Source organism: Eptesicus fuscus, chromosome 11, assembly GCF_027574615.1.
Source record: "Eptesicus fuscus isolate TK198812 chromosome 11, DD_ASM_mEF_20220401, whole genome shotgun sequence".
Lineage (NCBI taxonomy): Eukaryota > Metazoa > Chordata > Mammalia > Chiroptera > Vespertilionidae > Eptesicus > Eptesicus fuscus.
The window spans coordinates 53,933,335-53,958,591 of record NC_072483.1 but is presented as its reverse complement, the minus strand read 5'-3'; the positions used below and the strand labels follow the sequence as shown (position 1 = coordinate 53,958,591).

Below are 25,257 nucleotides of genomic sequence, written 5' to 3'. Positions count from 1 at the left end.
TTTTATTTTATATTTTGAATTTACATCTTCATTTCTTCTGTGTTTAAAAAAAAAACCTCTTAAAAAAGATGCTCTTTCAGGGAGAACTGTCTTTGAAGAAAAAATATCAGTTGCCTTCCATAAGGAGGAAGTAGTAAGAGAAAGAACAGAACTAGAAGTAGTGGAAGCACAAGTGGAAGAAGCTCTTGAAGAAGAAGAGTTCCATGAAGTTGAAGAATATTTTGAAGAAGAAGAGTTCCATGAAGTAGAAGAATTTATCAAAGTAGAAAAACAGAGAATTGAAGAAGTACACAAAGTTGAAGAAATTCATAGGGTGATAGAATTTTTAGAAGCTGAAGAAGTGGAAGTATATGAAAAACCCAAAGCTCCACCCAAAGGTAGAGGGGAATTCTGTAGATATTGCAAATTGTCATATCTTGTTCTAACTAACTTTGTGTTTTAAGCACCTTTTCATGTTCCAGTTTGCAACACCAGAAACCCATTTATTTTCCTAGTTAAAATCATTACATACTTTACACTTGTATCAAATACTTAAACTATTTGATACAAAGATTGATATAGAGATTAACCACAATATAATTTTAGCAAACAAGGTAACATTTGATATCTACTTAGCTAAGGAGGTCACTATATGAATTTCTGGATTCTTTTTTTAAATCCAACTAAGAATGTTACATGGTTGTTACAGAAATCGAAATAATAGACCAGTGTCATTGCTGAGTGAAAAAGACGCTCCTCAGTTCACTGTGGAATCTACATGTTCAGGCCAAACAATCATTACGTTGTTAACATTTCAGTCAATAGTTCATAAGCTGATAAATTCCTTATCAAAAGCTTCCACCATTTGTCATTAGAAAAATAACATTAGGAAGTAAATGAATGTTGGTAACAGCACCAGAATTCTAGTATATTCTGAAGATAACCCATAATACAAATAATTCTTTACAATAGCACTCCAGATGTTGCACAAATTAATAATATGTTTGTGATACGAAGGAATGTGTGTGCATGTGTGTGCTTAGTATACATAGTAAATATACAATATAGGTGAAATTTAGTAAAACCAAGTCTTTTTTTTAAGTAGGTGTGGTATAAATTTAAAAATATAAATAAAGCATTTTATCAGCCCTCGTTGTACTAACTTAAATAGTAATGTTTCATAATACTTGGAGAGTTCATTCTAAAGCAAAACACTAATATCTTTGAAGGGCCTGAGATATCCGAGAAAGTCATCCCTCCAAAAAAACCACCCACTAGAGTTGTTCCTCGAAAAGAGCCACCAGCTAAAGGTATTTCATTGGCAAAAAATTACTTACCTAATTGTACGTTCAGTAGCACGGTGGTTGTTTTACAAATTTGCATTCTACTTGATGTTTTTTCTTCTGTGTTTTGTGTTTTGGTAATTTTTAAAGCAAACTAATATCTTTGGAGTGGCTGAGGGTCCAAAGGAAAGTCTACCAAAAAAGGAAGTCACTGTTGTTAGACCTAAAATACCCAAAGCAAATGTCTCTTAACCAAATAGTGAACTCACATTTCCTTCTTTGGTACTAGTTCATTATATATTCACTAATGTGCTTATAGAAAAATCCATGTTTTCCTATTATTAATTTTAATAACCTAGCAAATATAACTACATAGTAACAATGTTTTTAATATTTCTGCTTTGTTCATTTTTATAAACCTCTTGAATTTCATGATAGAAATGAAAAAAATCTAATACATAATATATACTTATATCTTTAAAATCAGTGAAGCATTTAAGAACGTCATCACTGAAAAGAAAGTATCAATTATTCCACTAAGACAAGTAGCAATAGCACCAACTGACACTGTCTTGTTCCTTTTTCTTGTTAAATTCTAACATGAAAAATTCCCCTGGATGTGTTGTATTTCTTATCGAAATTCAACTCTCATCAAATACTGTAATGTATTTGATAAAGTGATATCTGTACTTGATATTGTTATGTTCTCTGTTGATTGACATTTCTCTTATGTTCTGTTTGTTGAAAATCTTTATGAATTTTTAAAAGTAAAAAATATTACTACTATCTTTAAAGTACCTGAAGCGCCCAAGAAAATTGTGGTAGAAGAAAAAGTACATGTTCCTGAAGAGCCCAAATTTCCACCAGCTAAAGGTACTGCCTTTGCTGATTGACCTCTAATATAAAACCCTCTTTTATTTACTTACTATGGAGAAGAGAGAGATCATTCTCCCCTTAATGCCACGATATAACTGATTGGTGTACACTTCAATTTATGTTCTATAACATAATCTTCCTGTATGCCTATAAGTTTATTGTTTGGGCTGATCCTCTTCTTAAGCAATAATTAAACAATATGACCCCTCAACTTCTTTTTCAAAAATAATTTATTTTTGAAGCTCTTGTCAAGTAGCTCTGAAAACAAATAAACTTGTTCCAAATTACAATAGACAATGATGCTATCCCCAAAGGGCAGAGTGTTTCTAAACTGACAAATCAAGAAGTCAGTCACAAGGCGATCTAGAGAGATACATTGACTGTGTTTAGTTGACTTCTTTTGGAATTTTTGACATTCTTCCTGTTAGATGCCCCTTGTTTGTCTTGATATTTTATATTCAATGATGAAATTCTTAAAAATAAAACAATATCTTTAAAGCACCTGAAGTACCCAAGAAAATTGTTCCAGAAGAAAAGGTTCATGAAGCTGTTCCTAAGAAGCCTGAAGTTCCACCAGCTAAAGGTACACACTGATGCTAATCACGAGATGAAGGAACTCTTTATTTAGTTATTCATGGTTTAAAGTGAATGTGTGTGAGGTTAAATCTGTGTGGTTTGTTTCTTTATATTCTTAATATCTTACATTGTCCTACATAACAATTAATATACTAATATCTTTAAAGTTCCTGAGGTGCCTAAGAAAAGTATTCAAGAAGAAACATCACCTATAGTTCTTTCTGAAGACACAACGATGTACAGTGAGTGTAGAAAACTTGGTGGTTCCCTTTTGTTTCATTTGTGTTTGTATTCATAGTTTTTAAAAGTAAATCTACTAATATCTTGTAAAAGCCTTCCCTCACCAAAATATTTAGCTAAGAGTAAATAATTTGAATGCTACTAGCCTCGAAGTTATTTCTTCACCGATCTAAAAAATAAATAGTCTTGACCTTATAACATTGCTGGAGTTTAGAAAAGTCATTTGTCTTGTTGAATTTGTTGTCCTGTCTTATTAATCTGTTATGTGTACAAATGTCTTTTGCTTTGCAGCAATTTATTTTCTCAGACTATAAAATAACTAACTTCATAATAATATTTTAATTGAATTTTTTAGACTCAAAATGCTCAACCATTATTGTTTTTTACTCTTCAACACAATCTCTGGAAATATTTTGGCAATGCTGCAAATGACCATAGATTTACACAGCAATTAGAACCCCAAAAGAATTATGAAGCCTTTTTTTTTAATTGGCTCTCATATAAAATTTTAATTAAATAATTTGAGAAGTAAAATTAAATAATAAATATTACTTTTTATTATTTGAATAATAAAATACTCTGAATAGAATACTTTCAATAATATGAGTAGTGAAAATGCCAGTAGTCTAGATATTCTTACATTTATTTTCATCTAAAAATTCCCTGTTTAAAGCCAATTTTTGTCACTGTAATTCTAGGCTGGGATAAAAATATATGCTGACTCCCTCCTTTTGTGTGTGTGTGGGGGGGGGGGGTTTAAATATGTTTTTATTTATTTCAGAGAGGAATGGAGAGGGAAGAGAGAGATAGAAACATCAATGATGAGAGAGAATCATTGATTGGCTGCCTCCTGCACACCCCCTACTGGGGATTTAACCCACAACCCAGGCATGTGCCCTTGACCGGAATTGAACTTGAGACCTTTCATTCCGAGGCCAATGTTCTATCCACTGAGCCAAACCAGCTAGGGCCTGACTCCCTTCTTTGAATACCTCTCTATACTTGAGTTTGGTTATTGTCATCATCCAGTCTTCCTTTCTAAAAGCTGAAGGAATCTTTTTTATTTCTTTCATTTGCCTTATTTTCCAAATATTTAGTTATTTTTTTTATTTCAACCCCTAAATGATTTTAACATTAATATTAAACAATAAAACAAAAAATTAGATGCAGTTTTAAAAGATAGATAACTAGGTTTTGGAGAAGAAAAAGGCTTATCTGAATTTCCAGTAGATCAAATATCGAAGAATTCTTGATGTAAAACTCAACATTGACCCTGTTCATTTTTAACACACCCATAAAAAATAAGAGCAATAGAAATTTTGTCCAGTAAATGTCTGCAGAAAAAGTAGAATTATATAGTCCCTTTCCAGTGAATTCCTCAATTTTATCATCATGTTAATAAAGAAATATTGAGTCATATTATAAAACTGGGAAGGAGACTTTTTCCTAGCCAATGTGTTATTGTCACTAATATTTGTCTATGTAAAACTGGTAATTTGAGTGATGACTATGTGTTATGTTTTTATTAATACTCTTCTTCATCCACTTTGAAATGAAGCTAATTGTATACATACTAATATCTTTAAAGTGTATGAAGTATTCGAAGAATCAACCACAGAAGAAAAAGTGTTTATGACTCATCCTCAAAAGACAAAACCCAAACTAGCAAAAGGTATATAACATTGATGACACAGTCTGAAGAACATTTATTTGTGGCTCTTTTTAAAAGCTCAATATTTACTTCACCATTTATGACTATACTCATATCTTTCAAGTGCCTGAACCACCCAAGAAAGTTGTTCCAGAGGATAAAATATATGTGACTATTCCTAAAACGAGAGAAACACCAGCAACTAAAGGTATATTTAAACAACACCAAACTTCGATGAAAATCTTTGACTTCAAGACACAAAAGTTGCATGTTATATAATTCACTGTTTTTCTGAGTTCTTACTATAAACCTACTAATATCTTTGAAGAATTTGATACAACCAGAAAAGTTTTTCCAGAGGTAGAATTTCCTGAAGCTATTCCCAACATTTCAGAGCATCTTCCTACTGAAGGCATAATTCTTAGTTATGAAAATCTAAATAAGAAAATTATTCTTTGGTCTACAAAATGAGTTTACTGTTGTGTGCAGATTCTCACAACCTCTAATGCTAAAATACTAATATCTTTAGAGCACCTAATGTACCCAAGACAAGAAACTATGACATGCCCCACCAAAAAAGTCCCACTCATACAATGTACAGAGAAAAAATGTTAGAACAAAAATTAAAATCTGAATTTAAAGTTAGAATCTCTGCTAATATACCTAACTTCCTTAGTATGCCATATCTTCATGTCTTTGCCTTTTTTCAACTAAAACCTACTAATATCTTTAAAGAGATGGAAGTCTCTGAGGAAGGTGCTCCAGAGGGGCCAGCTTCTGCTGCTAGAAGAAGAAAGATAACATCACCAAAAGGTACAAGCCAGAAGAAAGTGGACTTTCTTATCTCGTGATTATAGTTGTAGTTAACACATGTAAAAAATACTAATATCTTGAAAGCCCCAGATGCTACCAAGAAAGTCATTTCGGAGAAGTGGCTCCCCCAAAGCAAAAGTTTGATTGGGTATATACATATCCCCATGAGTGGGTTAAGAGAAAACAGAGGGGAAAATTTTTTTGACTATATATATGGGAGATGGTTGGGCTACAAAGTTTATCTATGAGGCCTCCAGGGAAAATATGTATACATATAATGTGCAGATGTAAGCTGGATAGATTCTTCAATAGAAAATAACTGTTACTGTGTCCATAAAAAATTAAAATCAGAATAGCTAGGAAAAAAAAATAATAGGAAACTACTTATAACATTTATAGCTCCCCAAATTAGATTGAATTGGCTCATTATTCTATAATGTAGAAATCAGTGTTATCAAATGACAAGGTGTTTGGTTATAGATTATAAATCCATAATTCAACTCTCCATAAGGTTGAAATCCCAGAATATAATATAACTGCCTATTGTAATTATTTTTCTATTAAAATAAGCTTACTACCAAAAATAAGCATATATATTTGAAATAAAGTATTTCCCATAAGACTTAAATATTATAGAAATATTTTCAGAAAACCATTACTTAAAGAAAAAATATCAGATTTAATATGAAACTGTTCTATTTCATCTCTAGCTGAGAGTCTTCTACAACCAAAGCAGTTAAAACAAAACCAGTTAAAGTTGGAATTCTGCCCTGAATACTTAGCCCCTCTCATTGTCTTTTATTTTTAAAGAGTCCTACGTTTTTCCATTTTGAATATTTTTAGGTAAATTAAAAGTTGAGAAATTTTTTAACATCCAGAATAATAATTTCTGTAATTTAAAAACTAGAAATTTTGACATTGTTTTTTCAGTCTAGAATCTTTGGGTTTTTCTCTTGTCATACCTGAAAAACAAGCACTTTTTAAAAGTGCTTAAGGTGAGGGTACAAAAGGAAGCTAAACCAGATAAGAAAGGAGCTGTTTTTCTCTCCTCAAACTAATAGCTAAAGAAAAGTACATTGTTAATTATTTTTTAAAAATAAAACTTTTATCTTGAAGCTAATTTTCTATGATCTAATTTTCTATACATCTACCATTTCAAAAAATAAAATTAGTAATTTTTTAATATATCTTTATTTATTTCAGAAAGGGAGAGGGAGAGAGAGAAACATCAATAATGAGAGATAATCATTAGTCAGCTGCCTCCTGCACACCCCCACATTGGGGATTGAGCCCGCAACCCAGGCATGTGCCCTGACCAGGAATCGAACCGTGACCTCTTGGTTCATAGGTCAACACTCAACCACTGAGCTACACCAGCTGAGCAAAATTACTAATATTGATAGTGCCTGAGGTGACCAAGAAAACAGCTCCTGATAATCAAATATTCATACTATTACCAAAATATCAGATTTTCGGAGCAGGGAGGTGTCCCAGTCTGAGGTATTCCTGTAGGTAGAGTTATGATTAAAATCCTTCATTGCTCTTCATCACTCTGAAGTACAATGAATTAATATCTTTAAAGTGCCTGAATCACCTCAAGAAGTTGTCCCTGTCCAGAAAACACCCATGACTGAAGTTGAAATTAAAACACCTTCTACTAAAGGTATCATTCATTCTGTCATTCCTTCCTTCATTTATTCAATGAATGCCTATTAGGTACATGGTGCTAGTGAGCTGGGGAGTAATAAGCAAAGACAAATAAGACCGGATTCCTTTCCTTAATGCATTATACCTCATTCAGTTCTTGAAGGAAATGCCCTTGTAGCCATAAAAATATCTTTTATCCAGTTAATGTGACTCATGTCTCCACTGATCCTTAATCTCTAAGTCTGATACTAATATCTTTAAAACACCAGAAGCTATGAAAGAAGTTGCTCCTGATATGCAAGTATCTGAGGATATTCTTGAAGAGCCAGAACCTCGGCCTATGGAAGGTATATGTCATGTCTACCCAGATACTGAAGAAGAGATGATCTGCCCTCTGCTCTTAAAATTATGTTTTCTAATGTTCTCCATAACCCCTAAACATACTAACCTCTTTAAAGCAGCCTCTCAAAAGAAAATGTGTGGCCATATTTATCAAAACAGAAAACCCTCCCATTAAACGTATTCATTCAACAAATACTTAGTAAGGAAGGTCTGCAGTGACATAGAAATTCTGCTGGGTGCTGGAGAAGGGTGAATCCTCTTCTCAAGGATCCTACCACCCCATTAGACTTAGTTGGTTCATGGGGCAAGCAGAGAATGGAGAGGGAGAGAAGAGACTTCCAGAAAACTGTATTTGCTAATTCATTGTGGTTACTGCTTTTAGTAATCATTCTAACTCTTAAATGTGAAATACTAATATCTTTAAAGTGACTGAAGCTCCTCAAGAAGTGGTTCCTGTGAAGAGAGTTCCTTCCAAAAAAAGAGAGCCTCCATCAGTGAAAGGTACAAGTTGCCATGCCTTCAAGCTGTAGAAGAAATAGCTCTTGTAGTCTTGAAAATACTTGCTTGTACCTCCTGATCTTCATAACACTAAATGTTACAATACTAATTTCCTCAAGCGCCCGAAGCACCCCACGAAATTCCCCCTGAGAAGAAAACATCTGTGGTTCCTCACAAAAAGCCTAAAGGCCCTCCTGATGAAGGTACATGTTGCTGGAAGCTTAGAGATTTGGAAAAAAAATCTCTTTTCCTGTCTAAATGTGTCTCCTGTTTGTACTGGTTCCTGTAACTCCTAAGTGTAAAAATATTAATATCTTTAAAGTGCCTGAGGCTCCCAAAGAAGCCCCAGAAAGGAAAGTGCATCCTCCCCCAAAGCCTGAAGTTGTACTTGTGGAAGGTACATTCCCGACCGCCCTTCACGGTGGGGCAGGGAGGGCAGTGGAAAGAACCACCTTGCTAGCCTGGGAAGCTCTGTTGATGTGTCAATGTGATTGCTGTCTGTGTTGATCCGTGTACCTCAAATGTAAATGTACTAATATCTTCAAAGTGCTCGAAGCTCCCAAAGAGGTTGTCCCTGACAAGAAAGTGCCTTTCGTGCCTCCTAAAAAGCCAGAAGTCCCACCTGTTACAGGTATTTGCCCTGGGTTCGGGTTTAAGAATATATGTGATCTGCTCCTAAAAAGATTTCGTTCCGGTGACCTCATAACTCCTGACGGCAATGTCACTAATATCTTTTAAGTGCCCGAGGCGCCCAAAGAAGTTGTCCCTGAAAAGAAAGCACAGGTGGTGCCTCCTAAAAAGCCAGAAATCCTACCTGTTACAGGTACTTACCGTTCACCTTAGACTTAAGAAGATAAACTCTGCTACTCTTGAACTTCTTTTGTTCTTGCAGTCAGAGAACTACTAAATGTGATCTTACTAATATCTTTTAAGTGCCCGAGGCGCCCAAAGAAGTTGTCCCTGAAAAGAAAGCACAGGTGGTGCCTCCTAAAAAGCCAGACGTCCCTCCTCTGAAAGGTATTTGTCACTGATCCTAGGCTTGAACGAGGCAGAACTCGTCTGCTCTTGCTAATATTTTCTCCCAGGGGTCTCGTAACGCCTGATGGTAATGTCACTAATATCTTTTAAGTGCCCGAGGCTCCCAAAGAAGTTGTCCCTGACAAGAAAGTACCTTTGGCGCCTCCTAAAAAGCCAGCAGTTCCACCAGCCAAAGGTAGTCACCCTCTCGCCCCTGTGTTGGACCCTGTCTGTCTGTCTGTCTGTCTTCACTTCTGTCTAATCATCAACCTACTAATATCTTTGAAGCACCCGGGGTGCCCAAGGCAGCTGTCCCAGAAAAGAAGGTGCCTGAAGGGATTCCTCCCAAACCGGAGAGTCCTCCCCCCGCAGGTAATGTCCGAGCTCTCTGTATACCAGGGAGAAAAGTAACTCTTTTGGCTAGAAAATTCTATATGCAGAGAGCACGACGGGAAGGTGGTATCATTCTAACGAGAGACAAACCCAGACGTGTTCCAAAATGCCTGGGTTTGTGATTACACCGTAGAGTCGTTCATTATTGTCACTTTTTTTCCTAAACACACATTACCGGTGTCTTTTAAGTGCCAGAGGTGCCGCCGCCGCCGCCGCCGCCGAAGGAAGCCGTCGCTGAGCGGAAAGTGCCGCCCGTGGCTCCTCCGAAGAGGCCGGAAGCTCCGCCTGCGGAAGGTATTTATCCTGGCGCTGCTGGTCCTGCTTTTCCGGGGGCGGGGCTGAGCGCATGTGCGGAAGTGTGTCCTCCCGCTTCCCAGACTGAATGGCTTGGGGGGCAAATACGTTGTCACGGTCGCCTCTGTATAGGCTCGAACTAAAACATACTAATATCTTCAAAGTTCCTGAAGCTCCTAAAGAAGTTGTGCCCGAAAAGGAAGTGTCTGTGGCTGGGCCCAAAACGCCAGAAGCCCCGCCTGCCCGAGGTAGTCATTCCCACGGCTCTGTGAAGAGGGGAAACCCTGGCCTTGCTCCCTTCACAATGATGACAGTAGAGGCCTCCACTGTTCATGCATTCTAAAAATTACTAATATCTTTCAAGTGCCTGAAGCTGCTCCAGAAGCCGTCCCAGAAAAGACCATTCCCAAGGCGCCATTCAAAAAGCCGGAAGCCCCACCTGCCACAGGTATATGTCAGCCCTGGCCTCACTTTGCAGAAGAAATACCTCTTCCATTCTTGAGAGTAGTTTTAGGCCATGGCTCTTCCTTAACCGAAGTGTCAAACGACTAATATCTTTCAAGTGCCTGAAGCTCCCCGAGAAGTTGTCCCAGAAAAGAAAGTCCCCAAGGCACCGCCCAAAAAACCAGAAGCTCCGCCTGTCGCAGGTAGGCGTGCGCCCCGACCGCGTTCTGCCACAGAACTAGCTCTTCGGCTATTGAAAACAGTGTTAGGCCATTGCTCTTCATTAACGTCTGTGTAAAACTACTAATATCTTTCAAGTGCCTGAAGTTCCTCAAGAAGCTGTCCCAGAGAAGAAAACCCTCAGAGCTCCACCCAAAAAACCAGAAGCCCCACCGGTTTCAGGTATTTTCCACCCCAGCCTTATTCTACAGAAAGAAAGAAAGAAAAAAAAAATAGACCTCTTTGCTCTTGGAAATAATTGTAGCCCATTGAGCTCATTAACCTAAGTGTAAAACTACTAATATCTTTTAAGTGCCTGAAGTTCCTCAAGAAATTGTCCCTGAGAAGAAGGCACCGGTGGTGCCTGCGAAGTTGCCAGAAATCTCACCGGTTACAGGTACTTGCCACTCCCCTTAGACTTAAGAAGATATGACTCTTCCAATCCTGAGGACATTTTCTCCCAGCAGTCTCAGAACTACTAACTGTGAATGTACTAATATCTTTTAAGTGCCCGAGGCTCCCAAAGAAATTGTCCCTGAAAAGAAAGCACCCGTGGCGCCTCCTAAAAAGCCAGAAATCGCACCTGTGAAAGGTATTCGTCACTGACCTTGGGCTTAAAAAGACATAACGCTTCTGCTCTTGAAAATATTTTCTTCCGGTGGCCTCATAACTCCTGGTTGTAATTTTACTAATATCTTTTAAGTGCCTGAAGCTCCCAAAGAAGTTGTCCCTGACAAGAAAGCGCCTGTGGCACCTCCTCAAAAGCCAGAAATCCCACCTGTGAAAGGTATTTGTCAATGATCTTAGGTTTAAGAAGGCATAACTCATCTGCTCCTGAAAACATTTTTTGTTCTAGCAGTCTCGTAACTACTAATTGTAAATGTACTAATATCTTTTAAGTGCCCGAGGCGCCCAAAGAAGTTGTCCCTGACAAGAAAGCACCAGTGGTACCTCCTAAAAAGCCAGAAGTCCTACCTGTTACAGGTACTTACCGTTCACCTTAGACTTAAGAAGATAAACTCTGCTACTCTTGAACTTCTTTTGTTCTTGCAGTCAGAGAACTACTAAATGTGATCTTACTAATATCTTTTAAGTGCCCGAGGCGCCCAAAGAAGTTGTCCCTGAAAAGAAAGCACAGGTGGTGCCTCCTAAAAAGCCAGACGTCCCTCCTCTGAAAGGTATTTGTCACTGATCCTAGGTTTGAACGAGGCAGAACTCGTCTGCTCTTGCTAATATTTTCTCCCAGGGGTCTCGTAACTCCTGATGGTAATGTCACTAATATCTTTTAAGTGCCTGAGGCTCCCAAAGAAGTTGTCCCCGACAAGAAAGTACCTTTGGCGCCTCCTAAAAAGCCAGAAGTTCCACCAGCCAAAGGTAGTCACCCTCTCGTCTCTGTGTTGGATACTGTCTGTCTGTCTTCACTCTGTCTAATCATCAACCTACTAATATCTTTAAAGTACCCGAGGTGCCAAAGGCAGCTGTCCCAGAAAAGAAGGTGCCTGAAGTGATTCCTCCCAAACCGGAGAGTCCTCCCCCTGAAGGTAATAATGAAATGATCCAAACTAGCGTTTTTGAAAAAGAAAAACTCTCTTCTTAGTGTTATAAACATCTTTTTGCAAAATAGTTCCTATACTTTAAACAATTCTAGTGTTAAGATGAGCTTGTGTCTTTTAAGTGCATGAAGAGCCTGAAGAAATTGTCTCTGAAGAGCCTCCAGCTGAACTTGTGGAAGAGCCGGAGCCCGTGGCTCCTCCAAAAGGTACTGACTGGGCCAACCTCCAGGTTGCCTTAGCCAATCCTTCACCCTTCTTTCCTGGAGAATTCTGGGCATTATGAGCTTTTGTCTTGTTTCTTACTCATCGCCACTTATTCTAAAATAATAAATTCTAAAATCTTTAGTGACTGCACCACCTAAGAAACCTGTCCCAGAAAAGAAACCACCTGCTGTCGTTGCCAAAAAACCTGAACCACCACCCATGAAAGGTATATTTCACTGCCACTAGCTTCCTACAGAAAAATGTCTGTCTTTAAAATGTTGTTTTACTGCTCTACTTATTGGTTCCCACATGTCATTGAAACTATGAGCTAAAAAGTACTAATATCTTTTAAAGTGCCCAAAGTGCCCAAAGTGCCTAAGGAAGTTGTTCCTGAAAAGAAAGAGCCTCCCGTGGTTCTCAAGAAACCAGAAGTCCCACCTGTCAAAGGTACATGTCACGGTCCCCCATCTGATGGAGGTGGATCCAGCCTCCAGCCCTTCAAACATGTTTTGTTCTGTGTAAATGTGATAAATGTTTACCAGCTATTCTTCCTAATGACAAAATACTAATATCTTTAAAGTGCCTGAAGTTCCCAAAGAAGTTGTTCCGGAAAAGAAAATAGTCATTCCCAAAATGCCCGAATTCCCACCAGCTAAAGGTACATGTCACGACTGAAGTTCTGCAAAAAGTGCTCAATCTTGGTCATTTGCTTATAGGAAACCCTTCTGTTTGTCAAATCTCTTATGTTCACAACTGCAACTACAAACCTGGTATTCTGGATGGTTGGGGGTTAAATTTTGTAAATAACATCATTTTAAAAAAAAAAACAACTAACACTTCTATGATGAGCATTGGAAGAGTTTACTAATGTGGTTTTGTTAATATTTATAGGCCACATTTTCCTTCTTTCTCTGTAGTTCCAAGATTAGGTCATTGACCTTATGGTGAATTTTTCTTGCATCTGTCCCTTTGTTATTTGAACTACATGTGAACTAGATGTGGTATAAATTCCATGTCCTTTCAACTACCTAGAGGTAAAACTAACTAATATCTTTAAAGTGCTGGAAATGCCAAAGAAACCTGTCTTAGAAGAGAAACCAGCCGTTCCTGTTCCCAAGAAAGTGGAATCTCCTCCTCCGGAAGGTACGCGTAAGACCATGAGTGAGCTTGCCACTTGTGCTATTTCTTATCTAAGCCTTGTTCCTCTTTTTTTTTTTTTTTTTAACTTAGTATCTTTTCATCATTTTCTGTCCTTTATTTGTCTTCATCATTCTTAATTAGCTCCAATCTCAAATCTATTTTTAGTTATCAGTCTGCAGCATTTAAGTAGGATTTTGTAACCTGTAACTTGTATTAAACAAAGCTCTCTAATGACTATGAAAGAGATTAAACATCAAAAGGCTTTCCAGCATTCAAATCAAAAGAAACAGATGTCAGTGAAAATAAGATAGATTTCACCCTAACAAAAATGAGAGACGATATTAATTGAAACGAGGAGAGAAATCATTGATTGTGCCCAGTGTTTGTGCATTTTAGAACATTGTTTCACACATTGAATTAAAATTAACTGTATCTTTAAAGTATATGAAGAACCCGAGGAAATTGCTCCTGAAGAGGAAGCACCGGTTCCTGCTGTGGAAGAAGAGGAGCCAGAAGCCCCCCCACCAGCAGGTATAAGGCAGATCCACTGTCTGGGAAAACACATCATTTGATCATTTAATTGTTATGTCATTACATATATTCTTTAAGGTAAAATGTCAGTCTTTAATCTCCTCACTTGAAATTTGACTTCATTGGCAAGAACAAACATCATTTGCACATAAAACTTCGGTCCAACAGACTTTTACAATGTGTATAACAAAGAAGGAGAAGTGGTTTTTCATTCATTCATTAGTATTAAACTTTTTACTATAATCATCTGACTCTAAAAGAAATTCCTATCTTTCAAGTGCCTGAAGAGCCCAAGAAGATTGTTCCAGAGAAGAAAGTTCCTATCATCAAAAAACCAGAAGCTCCTCCTAAAGGTACTTATAGTAAAATAAATCCATACTTACTTCTTTTTCGTTTGCTGTCTGAAATTTGACACTTTCCTTATTCTGTGTTGTGCTGTGTTATGTGTTTAACTGTTACCCATATGTTATAGTGTTGAACAGACTTGTCAAATCAATGTATAGATACTGTATCTTACAATGTTATATTATTAAATGCTACTAATATCTTTAAAGTACCTGAGATGGCAAAGAAAGTTGTCCCACCGAAGAAAGTCCCAACTGTTAAGAAGCCAGAAACACCAGAAGCTAAAGGTACTCATGTCATCATTGACATCATCGTTCTTTTAAATAGTATTCTGATATCTTAAATTGGAATCCAATAAATTGTCCTCATTATTGCATAACTAGGGACAAAAAAATGTCTTTATTTTGTTTTCATTAATTTAGTGCTGTTCCATTAATTATAGATTCTTTATTCTTAACACTTTTAAATGTTTTTAAATACTCTTTTTAAAATAAAACTAATATCTTCAAAGTACCCGAGGTGCCCAAGAAACTTGTTCCAGTAAAGAAAGAACCAGTGCCTGTTACCAAAAAGCGAGAAGTCCTTCCAGAAAAAGGTACCTAGTATGAAGAAAACTATCTATTTATCTGAACACTATTTGAGCAGTTTAATAATGATTCTCAGGGGAAAATAATAGTATAAGTTTATGCAAAATCACATTTTACAGTAAGAAGAGGAAAATAATGAGGGCCAAGAGAGAAAATGAAACAAGTAAGCAGGAGAAAGAAAATGAATGAGCTTCGGTTGTGCCATGACATGGTGATATGTGGTAGAAAAGGCTCTCCTCTAGGTCAGTGTAGACAGCTCAATTCAGCACATTGTGTTACATTTTTACCACTAACAAGACAGTGTATTGGAAAAGGTAAGATCTGGTCCTGTCTTCAAGCAATTTCAACCTGATGGGAAGAAAGTACAGCACAACTCTAACACAAGGCAGAAAGTGAGCACATTTGTAAAGTGAGAATAAAAGGCTACAGAAACACGGAGCAAGGAAAGATCAATTTCAGGCAGAGGCATCAGGGAAAGCTTTATGAAAAAAAAGTATAGTTTTAAATTTTGATGGATTTTTACATGTAGCAATGGAGGAAATAGTATTCTAGGCAAAGGGAATATACCAAAAGGCACTGAGGTAGAAAAGTCTGGGAAGGTCAAGGTCTGCCAAATAAGCATGTGTGATTTGAGTATGGATTGGTTGTGAGGTATACTGAAAGATAAAGATGGATATAAAGATGAGGATCATATTACATTTTGGAGTTCTTTGAATGTCACCAAAAGGTGTATACTTTATTCTGTAAGCAATAGGAAGCTTCAAGGGTTTTGAAGCGATGTGTAAATTAATAGGAGTTGGGCTTTGAAAAGGCATCAGTTCAAGCTATTGGAAGATGGTGACAATAGTACATAGTCATTGCAGTTATTTAAGGTCATTAAAAGCTGGACAAGATCAGTGTTGGTAGAAATGAAAAAAGGAGATTGAATTTGAGGGAGATGGAGATTGAGTTAGTGTCTATTATCAAAGCAATTAAGAAAATGGAGCCCAAGACGATTGTAAGGTTGAAGCAAAATGGCCATGAGGATGGCTCATTGAATCCCTGAATTAATATTAGAAATAAGATAGTGAATATATTTCTCACTTTTCAAGTATGGAAGTTGGGAATGTACATCTGGAGCTTAGGAAAGAGATCGAGGCTAGAGATGTAGATCTAAAAGTCATCCACACGGAAATAAGAGTTGAGAATGCAGGAGTGATTGTTCAAAGAATGTAGAGCCCATTTTTTAAAGCATCAAAGTTAGACCAGTGGAGAGCACCTACATTTAAGGGTACACAGAAGAAGAGAAGCAAATAAAGAAGGCTGAGAAGACTCATTTATAAAATTAGGATCTCCAAAAGGATCCCATGCTCCAAAGCTATTTGCCCCATTAAGTCTTATAAGATAAAGTTCTTCCCCCTGGACTCTTTGCCTACTCTTTGCAAAATCTTGCAAATTCTTCTAAATTCTTAGTCGTAAACAATATCAATATCTTTAAAGCGCTTGAAGTGCCAAAGGAAGTCATCCTGGAAAAGAAAGTGTCGGTTCCTCTCCCTGAAGAGCCAGAAGCTCCACCTGTCCAAGGTACATGACTTCTCTAGGAATCTTGGAAAGATAACAATTGTCTTTATCATCTTGCTTTGGTTGTTGATGGGTCTTATGTATATATCTGTTGTCTGTCTTAAGTAGGGAAGTTATTGATATCTTGGGAATATATTATAGAGTGTAACAAAGTTGATGTCTTACAATTTAGCAGTTGCAGTATTCTATTCTGAATGCAATCTAAAATAAAATACTGTATTTTTTTAAGTTGAAGAGTCTCCCGAGGAAGTAATATATGAAGAAAAAGCATTCATAACAATTGGTAGAAAAGAGACTCCCCCTGTTGAAGGTATATATATATATATTAAAATATAAATTCTTTAATCTCTTAAGAACTCCTGTTAGAAATACAAAAGTATTTATAGGGTGAAATTCCTTCTTGACATTCCATTCAAAAGCACTCCAGTACATGTTTCGTTTTTCAAATACTTATGCTTCTTTTGAAGTAAAATTTGAGTCCTAAATTTGATTATTCTTGGTGGTAATTATAAATTCCAAAATATAGTTTACTGAGGCAAAACTGAAAGAATTAATTACATTGGCTCCTCAAATGGTAACCCAATATATAATTTTACTTTAAAAAATAAACTTTTTTTAGAACAATTATTTACAAAGAAATTGTGAAGATACAGAGGATTCTCATATATCCCCACAATCAGTTTCTCCTATTATTAACATCTTATATTAGTATGGTCCAATTATTATAATTAATGATTAATGTATAATTATTATTATAATTAAAATATATTAATATTTTATTATTAACTAAAAGCCCATCCGTTATTTAGATTTTCTTAGCCTTTGCTTAATGTTCTTTTTACTTTATTTTTATTGTTGACACTATTACAGATATCCCCATTCCCTCCCCGCCTTTTGCCCACCTCCACTCAGCCCCCACACTCCCTTCCCTCTGGCCAGCACTACACTGTTGTCTGTGTCTATGGGCTATGCATATATGTTCTTTGGCTAATCCCTTCACCTTCTTTCATCCAGTCTCCTCTTCCCTCCTCTCCTCTCATTTCCTATCATTATACATAGAAAAGTGGTTAATAGAAAGTTCAAGCATAAGAAAATAGAAATCTTGTCCCTTTTTAATATATAAGTGAACTTGTATTAAGTGTATATTTTCATTGTGATGGTAATCTTTACATCTTTGTGAAATTTGTATGTGTCTTTGTGAAGCACTTTCCATTACAATCTCACATCCTTTGTCAACATTCTTTAAAGAACGTGAAATTGAAAAGTATATTGAGCCTGAAGAACCTGAACCTGAACCACAGCCAGAAGAAATACCAGTTCAAGGTATTCAATTAATTGGACTTAAATCTTCATCATCATATCTTCATCTTTATATATATATATTTTATGTTGTTTTACATGTAGAGTAGGTCTCTGTATTTGTATGTAAGAATCATTGTTTTAAATGTGCATCTGATTCTTATATATCCATGTAATTTGTACTATTTATCTCGTCAATGTGGCTTACATGGATGCTTCCTTTGTTGTTTTTATTAATGTCTTTGCTATATTTTTCATCATCTGTGTACCATGTTGATATTTTTATGTTTTATGTTGGACACTGTTTTATGTTTTATGTTGGACACTAATATTATGTACCCAAAAAATGAAATACTTCATATATATATTTAAATTTCTACTGAGTATACTATATATCCACCTACTAATGAATATATACATATATTAACTTTCCTGAAATACTCTTTTAAGAACCTGAACCTGAAAAGAAGGTTATTGAGAAACCAAAATTCAAACCAAAGCCCCCAGCTCCTCCACCTGCTCCACCTAAGGAAGACGTGAAGGAGAAAGTATTCCAACTTAAAGGTATAAAATGCTACTTCTAAAGTTTTATTAACCTGCTACCCAGTCATCTGAAGTGGCGCTTGCCAGAACGTTTACAAGTGTGTGCTTTCAGACATGATCAAGCTGTGGGCCTTGCATAGAGACCTGTGTTTTGTGCTGCTCCAGGTGCCTTGTCAGGCCTGCCTGCTGCCCCAAATGCCAGGAAGTGCATTTTTGTGAGCTTCATCCTGGACATCTGCCCAACTAACTTTTTTTATGCAGAGTGCGGAGGAACAGTTTTCTGATTTCAAAGCCTGGTTGCTAGGCATATCTTTGGGATCTTATGCATGTGAAATGTATAAGAAATGTTTGCAAGATATTTTTAATATTGCAGTAACAAATTTATACAAAAGGCAAAACTTCGTTCTTAAGGAATGTCGTGTGCTTTCAAGTATTCTATAAGTAATATAGTTACAGCATTGAATAGCTGATATGTGCTCATATACCAAGAAAGGAACGCATATAAGTGACCTGTCACTGCTCCCCCACTTTTTTTCTTTTGTAACTTAATAAAAGCCGAATTGTGTTCTGTGGTCATCTGCAACATGGCCAGAGTGATGATGGATACATTTGAGCCAGCATCTCCTCCCAGTGTTAAACTTCCCTTCATTCTTTTTGCATTTAAACTTTTCTTTGAATTAATGCAATATTACTTAATTTTTAATAACTTCTTTAATAATTCTTTTTTAAAAGCTGAAATAAACTGGCAAATGCATATTATTCTTTTTATTTTAATAAAATGTTGTCTTATTTGTGGTGTCATGATATTTCCCAATTTAAATTATCTACACATAATCTTAGATGAATATTTTCTCCATACACACACATACAAACCCAGAATCTTCCAGAATAAGATTTTACTTCTAGTGATTCTTGCCCTTCAACAACTCTCCTGGCCAATAGGAGGAACTTCCGGCATTTTAAGTCAGACATAGAAAAAGTGGGCACTTCTTAAAAGGCTAAAATACTGTTGATTGATACTTCATGACAACACATACTTAAATACATTTCTCTTAATATAAAATTTATACTCAAATAAAATTTTCATTTTTCTGCAAAAAAACAAAATTATCTTTCTTCTCAGCCAGACTTTATGACTCCACTTTGGAGTAAAACTGCAGTGTGTGTTCAGGGTTTGAATGCTTTTGATATGCTCGGTGGTGGCTGTTCTTGGCTGTTATTAATGCTTCTTGGTTATAACCAAAGCTTGGTTTTGATTCTTGGAGCAGGTGTTTAATAATGTGCTTCAGCCTAGTCTAAATATACAAATAATAAAAGCAAGATCCTATTTTTTAAAGCTGTTTCGAAGAAAGTTCCTGAGAAACCCGAGGTCCCAGAGAAGGTGGAGCTTAAGCCTCTGAAAGGTATTTCAGTCTGGAAAACGCACTCATATGCAGTCTTCCTGCATCTGACTCCTTGCTCTTCCTGTCTTCTAGAATGTTCTCTTTTCAACATTTCTTAAATAATCACAGTAGTCTCATTCATTTCTTGTATTTTTGTACCCTTTTATGGTCCTGGCTCATGAGTGTTGCTTCCTTTGTCTCTCATCATTTTCATCCATTATATGGGTAGATATTGCTTATCTTTGTCTCATCTACATATGTCTTCTTGCAATTACCTATAAAATTTTGGTGCTTAGCTGAAATTAATATCGGGATACAGCTTAGATTAAAGTGCTGAGAGTTAGTAATGGAAAGCTTTGGAATTGCACCAGAACAACAGTATTTTAGCCAGTGTTTTAAGCACTAAAAATAAGTCATGTCTTCCTTCTACGCATTAAGATGATTCACAGGGATTTTCTCAGGGCTTCCTGTCACTTTCTTCTCTGTGACTCTAAGACATTTTTTCCAGTGTACAGATCTCACGTTTTAGAGAAATTTTATTATCACTGCACATCATTTTTCAAAATTTCTCTTTGAATAGATATTCCCTATCTAAGCCTAAACCCTAAAGAAAAATAAATGAATCATACAAGTCTAGAAAGCATCTAATTTTTCTAGTAAGTATAGTGGGGAGCTATTTTCTATTTAAGTCATCAACACATCCAGACCGAGATATTGAATCTGTTCCTGATTCACTCTGGAATTTGGGAAAATCACCAATCTGAATATGCATTTCTTGACTTATAAAATGAAGATTATAGGGTGGAGGGAGGTAGAAGAGGGTAAAGGGGGGTTAAATGTTGATGGAAGGAGATTTGACTTGGGGTGGTAAACATACAAAATAGTACAGATAATATATTATAGAATTGTAACACCTGAAACCTATATAATTTTATTAACCAAAGTCACCCCAATAAATTAAATAAAAAAGAAACAATTGTTTCACAAAAACAGAAAGTTTTCTTTCATTTTTCTTTGTCCTGGAACTATGTAAATGGCAATAAGTCCTTCTGATTCTGTAAGCTTAGTAGAATTTTCTTTTGAAACAATTTGGTCAGAATAATCTTTTCATGGGACTTTTCATTAATAAATATTTCAAAAATAAAATGAAGATTACAAAATAATGTTACTATGAATACTAGCTAGTAAAGTATTATTACAAAGTCACTTATAAACATTAAAATGAGATGAAATAACATATATTTGCTTTAAGAATAATAGCTATTATGGTGTGTTCTGCACCTGAGTCTCAAATATCATTAAGTTCTTAAAAATAAAATAATATTGAAAAACAAATGCACTGACATATTTTCACTATGTCCATTATGGAAGTAAAGGATATTATGCTATCCCAACTTACTTGGTGGTTTCTCCAAGTTCAATCGATGAAAATAGTTATACATTAAAAATATTGATAACTCCAAATTAGAATTGAAGGCCAGCACAATTTATAATTATCTAAAAAAAAAATGAATGTTTTTGAAATTCTACCTAAAAGATAGGAAAAATATGTAAAAATGAAATAATTACATTTGCCTTTTGAATGTTTAAATTTCGAAGTAAGAGTTAGGCGAGGTTATCATTATCACATTAAAAAAAAACAACAATACCTATTTATTGAGTAGCAAATGTCTTGTTTAAAGCACCAAGTGGGAAATTTTATAGAAATATCTAAGAAATTCAGATTGTGTATGAGTAAACAAACATAACATTACATGATACAAATAAATAATGTCTTAAATTTTAATAGATATCAGTAGAGAAGGGAAAAGGTTTAAAGATCACCAAGTGTTTCTCTTCTTTTCTTCCATTCAAATCCATAAGGACTATAGTAATTTCAGGAGGTTGCCCTATATACTAACAGCATACTCCATGCCTGGTATTCACTAAAGACACAAGAGGGAATTAATTTAGAACACCTTGAGTCCCTTTTAGTCTAAACTCAAGAACATTTTCTTATTCCTAAAAAATAATGCCAACACCAGCTTCCAAATTCTATAGGTCCATAATTTTAAGTTAGTATTATTTCAAAACAGAGACCTTAAGAAAGGTTACTTCTTTGCTGTTAAGAAAATGAGATAATGGCCCTTTCCCAACATCAAGGTCACAAACCAGATCCCTTGCCTTTCTTCTCTCTCAAGTGGAAAAGCTTGAATAAGGACACTTCCACCTACCAATATGATTATATTATACTTTATAATCATATTGAGGAGATACCAGTGTAGATTTGGGCAATCTACAAAATTGCAGATTGAGGCAAAGATGCTATCAAAATATGTGTATTTGATGGAAATTTTATAAAGTTAATATAGAACAGCATCTTCTATACATTCATTTAAGTTGAGTATATTTGCCTATAGTTAATGCAATTGAATTTCATCACAAGGTTATATAGATGTTTGTAGAGGAAATAACTTGACATATTATTTGCATTTAAATTCTGTGATATTTACGTGTGACAGAAATTATTGCTTATGCACTGTACTTAGTTAACTAGTTTTGAAAGAGGCATTTTTATTGTTGACATTTAGTTTTTATATGAATTCACTTCAAAATATGAAATCATATTCTTTTAAGTGCCTGGAGTTGAAAAGAAAGTTCGCAAATTACTTCCAGAACCTAAACCTCAACCAAAGGAAGAAGTTGTTCTCAAAAGCGGTATAGTATTTCTCAACCGTTATATCAGCTTTGAGTATATAAAAAATATACTTCAAAGCTTACAAAATGTTTCTGTCTCTTGGTTTTCTTTTAATTAGATTCCCTATTTACCAAAATTTATTTGTAGTAGCATTAAAAATTAAGGTTATAATCTTTATAACTTTTTTACAAGAAGACAGACATTTTGTGAGTGTTCACAGTATCCTGAAATTCACTTAATAGACATAACTAAATTGATAATATTCTAATCTAATAACAAGGACCATAGCTGTCATTTTCATGATCAAATTATGTAGTAAAATATACTAAACCTATTAAATACTCTAAATTACACCAAACTATTTAAGACTAAATTGAGTATTCCGTTTTAAAATATTACACAAGATCACCACAATGAACAAAAAAAAAAACAACACATTTTTTAAAAAGTGAACATTTCTTTCTAGTATTTTATACAAATAAGATATTAAATAATCAGAAGCAAGATATTCAGATGAAAACTCAACTTCTAACTTTGTCTTCACAAAGAATTACTCTTCTCTAAGCTACATTTCTTTAGATATCTCCATTTCAGTAAACTTTATACTTATTTAAATACTCCTCATTAAATTACAAAATAAATTATGGTTAGAATTGTTTTTATTCAAATTATTCATTTTGGATTTGGGTTGTTACTGGCACAGACTTGTCTCTGTATAGGCTATTGATATAGATGTAAAGCAACTGTGAATGTTATTCTAAATTAACACAACCTTTGGTTTAAAAATCATTTTTAGTATAAATGCTAATTTCCCAGTGCACTAGGTCAGGTTGCATGCTTTTCATTTTCCTTGCTTTGTACATTATTTGTATTTGTCAAGTTCATTCAACATCTACATTTGTTCGTCTTGGTTTACATATAAACCTTTTTGTCTTTTAAGTTCTAAGAAAGCGACCTGAAGAAGAAGAACCTAAAGTAGAACCTAAAAAAGTAGAAAAGGTTAAAAAACCTACAGGTAGGAATCGCAGTAACAATTTGTGAAATGATCTTTTAACAAAATGAACATTTAACAAAAGGTTTATCTTGTAAACATAAGTGTCGTTAACTATAAGCATAGCTTCATATTTCATCTGTGTTTTCCATTGTCTGCTTTCTGTTGAAATATTTACATAGTAATTCTCAAATCCATTCATGTATTTGCCTATGCTTCGTTATTTTGATTATTTTAAGTCCTTTCAGTAGAAATGATTGTGAAATGATCAGATTGGCTGGGAATAACTTCATGGGAGAGTGTCAGCAACTGTTTCATAACATTTGGGGCCTTTCAAGTGGGCTAGGTTTCTTTTTATCCTCAGCCTATTATCAAAGGGTTATTTATTGGTAACTGTTATGCAAGTGATTTGGAAAGGAAGAGATAATGGGGTTGGGGCAGAAGTGGGTGGAATAAGGAAGAGAAAAATTAAATCAGAGTCAAGAAGAGAATAAAAAATTAATTGATAGAATATAGATTTTTTAAAAGCCATCAATTGAACTTTTGAAACACAGTTTGATCTAATTATTGATTTCTAAGTAATAATTGATTTCTAAGCATTAAAATATTAAAATATCACTAAAGTTAACCTTATTATCTTAAAGTACCAGAACCACCTCCAAAAGCTGTTGAGGTTGAAGCACCTCCAACTACTGTTGAGAAAGTGGAAAAGAAAATTCCTGAACCAGCAAAAGGTACAAACTTACTGGCAATTTTTTAGTTGTTTCTAAAAATACAAATATGCATCATTTAAAATATAATTACACTGGCATCAAGATTTAAACATGTACATATGTATGCATAACATGAAAATAATGTATTCTTTAAAAAGATTAGAACATGTTACCTTAATATGGTCAGCTTAATTGTGTTTACCATTTCCCTCTCATGTGCAATGGGCTAATGATTAGTCATTTGTTAAATAAATTACTAAGTTTTAAACACTAAGAAAAATATGTCTATGGGCAGTGAGATGAATAACAACATTAGAACCAATAAAATTGCCTTACTATATTTTCCAAATATTTTGTAGATCAAATACTTGATTTGATGACTATGCGTATCAATTCTAATATCTTCTAAGACATGTCTGCCTAATTTTGGTTTGACTTTGTGAAAACCTTCAAAAATACTGTGATAACCTGTTTATTATCATGGATTCTTTTAGTGCCTGAAATAAAGCCAGCAATACCTCTCCCTGGACCTGAACCCAAACCAAAGCCTGAACCAGGTAAGCCAGCTGATCCTCAATGTCAACAGTATACTCCTTCATGCTTTACACAAATAAAGTGTAGTTTAGAATAAAAAGTCAGTATGTAGCAAATAGTTTCTAATGTGGCGATATATTATTAACGTTTCATTTAATATGATATATTACATATATTAGAATATATATCATTACATTATATGTAGATTATATTACAGTTAGAATATATTATTCTCCGAAGAACTAGTCATTGAAAGATTTTAAAGTTACATCAGAAGAGGCAAATAGGCCACCAAAACAGGTTTTACAAAATGGCAAATATATACATTAATGCAATGGACATCTCTCTACAGAAGTGAAAACAATCAAACCACCTGCCATGGAGCCTGCTCCAGCCCCCATCGCTGCCCCAGTGACAGCACCAGTAGTGGGAAAGAAAGCAGGTATTTATTCTGTAGTTTTCTTCTTGATTGTTTTTCAAATATGTTTTTATTGATTTCAGAGAGAGGAAGGGAGAGAAAGAGATAGAAACATCAATGATGAGAGAAAATAATTAATTGGCTGCCTCCTGCATGCCCCCCACCAGGGATTGAGCCCACAACCCGGGCATGTGCCCTGACTGGAATCAAACCGTGACCTCCTGATTGATGGTTCGGCACTCAACCACTGAGCCACACCAGCTGGGCTGATTGTTTTGATGGCTTAATAAAAATATTCATACTTGAATTAAATTTAAGCCCTCATTATGTTGAAACTAGGCATTATTTCAACTCTGGGGGTTTGTAAATTCTTAATTAAATTTTCTTCATCTGATATCCTTTACCCACCTATGCTCTCACCTAATGGGTGTATATTGTTTTGATTGGAATGTACATTCCTATGATGCACCATTTTCTTATATGCTCTTGAGATGAAGTAATGAATATG

At 35.2% G+C, this 25,257-nt stretch overlaps 1 protein-coding gene across 1 annotated transcript in view; it reads left to right on the top strand.

The window, feature by feature from the left end:
• The window catches only part of TTN (titin), a 281,117-nt gene that overhangs the window by 139,853 nt on the left and 116,007 nt on the right, over window positions 1-25,257 (top strand). The window contains exons 151-173 of the mRNA XM_054723165.1: window positions 81-377; window positions 1,209-1,289; window positions 2,058-2,135; window positions 8,839-8,922; window positions 9,035-9,118; window positions 9,211-9,294; window positions 10,781-10,864; window positions 11,563-11,646; window positions 11,730-11,813; window positions 11,948-12,031; window positions 12,172-12,255; window positions 12,393-12,476; window positions 12,610-12,687; window positions 13,089-13,172; window positions 13,611-13,700; window positions 13,979-14,053; window positions 17,942-18,055; window positions 19,372-19,437; window positions 22,033-22,113; window positions 23,034-23,108; window positions 23,729-23,818; window positions 24,292-24,354; window positions 24,684-24,773. Coding sequence (XP_054579140.1) covers window positions 81-377; window positions 1,209-1,289; window positions 2,058-2,135; window positions 8,839-8,922; window positions 9,035-9,118; window positions 9,211-9,294; window positions 10,781-10,864; window positions 11,563-11,646; window positions 11,730-11,813; window positions 11,948-12,031; window positions 12,172-12,255; window positions 12,393-12,476; window positions 12,610-12,687; window positions 13,089-13,172; window positions 13,611-13,700; window positions 13,979-14,053; window positions 17,942-18,055; window positions 19,372-19,437; window positions 22,033-22,113; window positions 23,034-23,108; window positions 23,729-23,818; window positions 24,292-24,354; window positions 24,684-24,773 — 2,118 coding nt within the window. The remainder of the gene's footprint in view (window positions 1-80; window positions 378-1,208; window positions 1,290-2,057; window positions 2,136-8,838; window positions 8,923-9,034; window positions 9,119-9,210; window positions 9,295-10,780; window positions 10,865-11,562; window positions 11,647-11,729; window positions 11,814-11,947; window positions 12,032-12,171; window positions 12,256-12,392; window positions 12,477-12,609; window positions 12,688-13,088; window positions 13,173-13,610; window positions 13,701-13,978; window positions 14,054-17,941; window positions 18,056-19,371; window positions 19,438-22,032; window positions 22,114-23,033; window positions 23,109-23,728; window positions 23,819-24,291; window positions 24,355-24,683; window positions 24,774-25,257) is intronic.